Raw genomic sequence first — 6238 nt, 5'->3', positions numbered from 1 at the left:
TAGTGAGGGAGGGCAGAAGGCAGACCGAGCAAGCAAGCAAACAAGCGAGCTGCAGTGAAGCATTGAAGGCAGAGTTGCAACAGGGGGCGAGGCTGACTCGAGGGGAAGACAAAAATAATAAACAACTTTGTTCGAATAATAAAACAAATACGTACATAAAACAAAACAATAGATAATGAAATGGAAACAAAAGTAAAGCAAGAAAAACAAAACGCTATCAAAATGAGACAAGATAAACCAAAACAAAGCAAGAAAATTAAGCCAAAATAAAATAATAATAAGCTCGCTTGCCTGCCAGTAGTCTGCCGGCATTTGGCAGCCAGCCGTTCATTAATTTGAAAAATTCCCAAAAAAAAAATAAGCAAAAACGCAAACGGCTGGCAGCCACGCGTTTACTACACTGCAGCAACTTCGGCTTCGCTTGAATCCCACATTGCATGCAAATCCATTTCACTTGGCTTAATTCAGTTCTTCACGCTTTTCAATTGAATTATCAGCTCATCTGCCCTTTTGCGCGCTCTTCTCCATTTTTAAAAACTCAACTTTTATTTTTTTGCAATATATATTTGTACATACATACATACATCCATATGTACATAATTCCTACTAATTTGTATTTATTTATTTATTTTTCTTATTTTTCTTCCAACAGATTTATCGCGTAATCGCTTTTGCGAGCTACCCGAGGAGATCACCACATTCTCGTTTCTGGAGACGCTACTGCTCTACCACAATACCATACGCAGCATTCCCGAATCGGTGAAGCATTTGACATCGTTGACGTATTTGGATTTGCGCAGCAATCAGTTGGCGTTGCTGCCGCGCGAGATCTGCTTTCTGCCGCTGCAAGTGTTGCTGGTTTCCAACAACCGGCTGGCGGCATTGCCCGACGAGTTGGGGCGCATGGACCGCCTCACCGATTTGGATGCCTCATACAATCAGTTGTCAACGCTGCCGGCGCGTATTGGCGAGCTGCGTTCGTTGCGTTCATTTTCGCTGCGCAGCAATCAGTTGATGTATTTACCGCGTGGTGAGTAATGAATGGGGATTTTGTTTTTTTTTGTGTTTTTTTGTTTTGTGGGTGATTACTCTAATAAACAAGTGTTTTGTATAATTCATAGATGGAAAATTAAAGTTGCAGATGTTAAGGGGCGTTTACAATGTTAGCGTGGAGTTGAGTTCTCTGTTTACACATTAGCTTGGAGTGCGTTGGACTTGAAGCTCAAAAAATACATATTTAGGTAACTAAGAAAGTAAAACTGCACTCTAAGCTGGTACTAAAAGCATACAAATATTAAGAAAATACGCTCCACTCTCAACTCCAAATCGGCATTGTAAACGATCCCTTATGGAACTTTTAGGCGTCTGATACATTTTAAGTAGACTTACAGGCAAATTCTTCGTATGATAGTCTTACAAAAAAGTTCCCTTGCCAACTTTCACGATGAAAAGCTGTTTTGATCGCGCTGCTCCGACAGTCGCAACTTGAGATTAAAATGTTGTTTTCGGAGTATTCTACAGCATCAGCGGAGACGGCGGTTTTATATGTAGAGTCAAATAAGAAATATGCAAGAGGCACACAGAGTTTTTGAACTCGTTCTTGGTGACTATAAAGTGGGAGGACACCATAGGATAAGCCAGCGATCTGATAGGATTTTGTCTCTAGTAAACCATCTAGAAGAGACATAAGCCTGCAACTTTTTTTGTTTGCTTGTAAGGTGGTATGGTCTTATACATACATACGAAAATACATATAAGTATTTTCAAACGAATTTTGCCGCTTTTATAACTCATAGTTGGAGTTGGATTTACGTTCCAAAGATTTCCCAAAGCATCACATTTTTGCTCTTAAAATTCCATGTTTAAAGTTAAAAAATGAAAAAAGTTTTTAAAAACATTTAGCTGAATGATTTTTCTAATTTTTACAGAATTGACCTGCCTAACGCTGGAGTCGTTGGATGTCAGCAATAATCGCATCGCTAGTCTACCTCTGGAGATACGCCAAATGACCGCATTGGTCGAGTTGAATCTGGAAAATAATCCGCTTACATCTCCGCCTGCTAGTGTAAGTACACATTTGAAATATTACACGTCGCATTAGCTACACTTTCTACAAACACGATTTTAAATTCATCTCCGTGTATGCATGTAGTACTTATAAATGCTTCTAAATGCCCGATTTCTACTTTCTTCCTCCATACAGCTCTGTGTTCGCGGTCTCGTACATGTCTTTAAATTTCTCGAAACTCAAGCGGCCAAAGATGAGAAGGGCTCACGTGCCGGTGGCAACTATGATGGTTACACTACATTGCGACGCGCGCCACGCCATGCTGGCAATGGCAGCGTACTCGAATCGAATCGTGTACCGCGACATCATGGCGTTGAGTCCGGTTATAGCACCTGTGATGGCATTGATAAGCGTTGGTCACACGATATGCCAAATGGTATTTAATGCACACACACACACACACACAAGCATACACAAATAATACATTAACAAACAAACATACTCAACTGTAGAAACAATTGTTTTGCATTGCAATTCGATCAACTACTAATCACTGCTCACTTACTCACTTCCTGTGTTCAACTTACAGTTAAATCCAAATTGGACTCGCCAGCACGTAAAACCCCGACAACACCGCCCCCCTCATTGAGTTCAGAATTGATGGATGCGTCGCTTACATCCAGTTCAAGCACAATTGTTGATGAGTCAATATCGTTGTCAGCTAATGTCTCGAGCACAGGTAGTGGTGTGGTAGCACCAACGGCGGCTGTTGTGAAGCCACTTAATGCGACTGAATCGCCAACGAAACGTTTAGTGGATACAGTGCAAGTGGCGACAGTGCAATCAGCACCCGTTACTCCGCAGCACCAGCATTCGCCGGCGCAGCAACAACACCAACATATAAACTATGCGCATTCGAATTCCAGTAATGGCAGTAATAATGGGAGTAATGGCTCGTCACCGGACCAAGAGGATGCTATGATGGAGCATTACCAACACATTGCTGGGGCACAAAATGGCAGAAACGATGAGAAGTCCAATAAGAATTTGGGGAACATACAAACCTATCGGTTAGTAAGCTGGAGTACAACAGAATTATGTATTTCTTAAACTTAATAGAACAATAATCCGGCTGTTGCAGCAGTATCTATTCGATGTAGGCAAAATTGTCTAGTTAAGCTAGTCCAGGTTGAGGAGTAATCCTCTAATAAAGGAAGTTAGAAGTTAGAGTACTTTGTCAAGAACGAAAATGCGTTAGCAGCTTCTATCGTGATCTCATAATTAGATTCTGAAAATTGTCAGTAAATTTAGATGACATATGTTATTATAAACTGTTTTACTTTCGTACAGGGATTGACTCTCTCTCGTTCATTTTTCAGTAGGGATGTGGCTACCCTGGGAAACTTTTAAGTGCGTACCTGTTAAATCAAATCGGTACCCAAAAGTTTACTCCATCCAAGTTAAAAAAAAAAAAAACTATATTTTCTCACACGAAATTCAGATTTTTTGTAATTATACCCAATTAGTATATAGAATTTCCTTTACGGTGTAATAATAACTTACATTAAATTGTCATTCGAAACTTAATTACCGTTCCATTTTCGGTCTCCACAGCGAATACAAGGAGGCACTCAAGCAGCAACGCAATTTGGAAGTATCGAGTGTTTACAAAATCAAAAATAGCCAAAAAATGTTGTATGACATGAGCGAAGCATCGAATGCATTGAATTCCATAGCTGGCAACATGCCACACCATGAGGACAGCAACGGCGTTACTCTCGATGGTGGCTGCAATGAAATTATACGAATTGTGAATGGCGCCAACACAGTGCCACAACCGAAATCGATAATGAAGAATGGCGGTGGCGGTGGCGGTGGAGGTGGTGGAGTAGGTGTTGGCGTTGGCGTTGCAGCCATCAATGGCGGCTTAAAAATATTCAATGGAATGGTAAATGGTGTTAATGGAGGTGGTGGTGGTGGTGGTGTGGCTGTTGGTGATGTTGGCAGCGATTATTGTGTTGTAATACCAAAGAAACCGGTGCAAAAAGTGACACCATCACGAAATACCGAATTAATGTCGTCGCTGGCGACGTCAAAGCAAATACAACCAGTCACGACAACAACTGCAGGAGAGGAGGTCGAGAAAATTTTGCTGTTGCAACAGCAGCAGCAGCAGCAGCACGCACAACAGGCCCAGCAGCTTGTAAATGGTGATTGCATGGGTTATGTGAAACCAAATAGTCCAATGAAAACGCTTAATGGTAATACTGGTGGTGTTGGCGGGGGGTTGGGTGGTGTTGGCATTTTGGCGAATAATAATAAAATAACTTCAATTGGTGGTCTCAAATCGCATGTGAGCGGCACAAATAAACTTGGCACAGCGAAAACGCATCGGTAAGCAGCATGTGCGATCCATCCATATTTGGTTTGAGTTACTAATTGATTGTAAATTTTTGCTATTTTGAAACGCTTAGCACTGTCACCTGGAATCACGACATACCTGCGGAGAAACTTAGCTTTACCATGCGTCGCGAATTTGATCGCCAACGTGAGGAGACGGAGCTAATGACACAGCTGCGGAGTGTGAGTTGTTGATTACTATTTACTGCAGAAATATTAATGAAGATAGTTTCTTAAATCTCTTTTACCCGCCTAAATTTTGTATTCGATTTTCTTATCATTTCAGATCATTGAAACACGTCTCAAAATGACACTACCGGAAGATATAGCTTCCGCCTTGACCGATGGTGTTATTCTCTGTCATTTGGCCAATTATGTGCGTCCACGTTCGGTTGCCAGTATACATGTGCCATCGCCGGGAGTCGTGAGTAGCTGCTTAGTAATTACTGACAAAAAAAAACTAATTTTTTCATTCAATTGCAGTCCAAACTAACTATGGCTCGTTGCCGCAGAAATGTTGATAATTTTTTGGAAGCTTGTCGCAGAATCGGTGTAGATGAGGTGAGTGATGTTATTATAAGATAATTGTAAGTATATACTAACTTTTCCTAACCTTAGAGAGGGTAAAAAGTTGAATAGCTTTGAGTCAATAGTGAAATCGTGGTACTACAAAAAAATCTGGGACTGAAAATACCGAAACCTGCTTTAGTTTCATTTATAACGTGTCATTTCCTGTTCATGAAATAAAATGGTATTATACCTGGGTTCGATGTTTTTAAGTACATGTAGAAGAAGAGATACATACACACATTAAAAGTTATACCTACCTTATTAGGATGACGAGTTGCGTCGATTTAGCCTCGTCTGTGAGTTTAAACGCAAGCTAGTTCCTTAGTTTTTAACATATCCCCCTGAAATTTGGTAAACGGGCGCCTTTTATATAATGCATTAATTATTTCTTGGAAGCAACGAAGTCGGAGGGTTTACCCTTATAACTATCTAAAAACGCGAACCGAGAAGCAACATTTTTAAAAGTACTTACCTTTGTGGCCAGTGACCATATCAAAATGCCAGTGAACGGGAAGCAAATGGTAAAATAAAGTCCCCGTCGTCAAATCTGAAAGCTTCATTGGCTTTTCGTCGACTTTTTCAGCCGTTTAACTTCGCATTGTATGTTTACTGACTTACCGCTTGGAAGCTAAGCATCAAGGTAGACCGCGAATTTAAATTTGGTTTGTCAATCTTTTTCCCAAAATTACAATTTTTTAGACCGTGTTGTGTGGCATTTTTTGTTGAAGCCGATATGGTGGTATAGTGCTGAGAATCTACGGCAAAGGCGGCTACTTCGTTTTCTTATTAGCATAGCTGCCGTGCGTGAAATGAATTTCATCATCATTTTGGTAGACTACTTTAAAATTCGGTTGTTGTTATTGTTGTTGTAACAGCATGCATGCTGAAAAGACGATCCTTGGCTTTTTTTTACCTTTGGCTGATGAAGTTGACCAAATAACAGACGCTCTGAGAATTAGGCTGAGAAAGGCAAGAGCCTTGATTGCATTCTGAATATTGCCGGGGTCAGTACAGAAGCGCGGAAGCTGACTTTGACCGCACGACAGTCGGGTCTACATAACCGGAACGACCCAGATTTATATCTTGACCGCAATTGAAATTTCCCGACATGGTCGCTTGGAAACGTAATATCGTTTTAAGCAATGAAGAGATCCCGATTTCCGCAAAGCGTTTCAAAATGAACATTGGAAGAGAATCTGGCGACTTCTCTCAGAAACTATGTTTGAGTTAGCGAAAGGTGTATATCGAATAGCATTTCAA

At 40.8% G+C, this 6238-nt stretch overlaps 1 protein-coding gene across 1 annotated transcript; it reads left to right on the top strand.

The window, feature by feature from the left end:
- Positions 1–605: 605 nt before the first annotated feature.
- Positions 606–5008, top strand: LOC108381742 (uncharacterized; the record flags this gene model as incomplete). Its single annotated transcript, XM_017638147.1, has 8 exons — positions 606–1030; positions 1929–2065; positions 2204–2444; positions 2598–3078; positions 3623–4402; positions 4483–4591; positions 4695–4832; positions 4892–5008. Coding segments are annotated over 8 exons (2413 nt in total), but the record flags the coding sequence as incomplete, so codon positions are not given.
- Positions 5009–6238: the final 1230 nt, after the last annotated feature.

Source organism: Rhagoletis zephyria, unplaced genomic scaffold (assembly GCF_001687245.7).
Source record: "Rhagoletis zephyria isolate East Lansing unplaced genomic scaffold, Rhagoletis_zephyria_1.1 Rzeph_scaffold_23607, whole genome shotgun sequence".
In the NCBI taxonomy this organism is placed as follows: domain Eukaryota; kingdom Metazoa; phylum Arthropoda; class Insecta; order Diptera; family Tephritidae; genus Rhagoletis; species Rhagoletis zephyria.
This window is presented reverse-complemented; position numbering and strand designations above follow the sequence as displayed.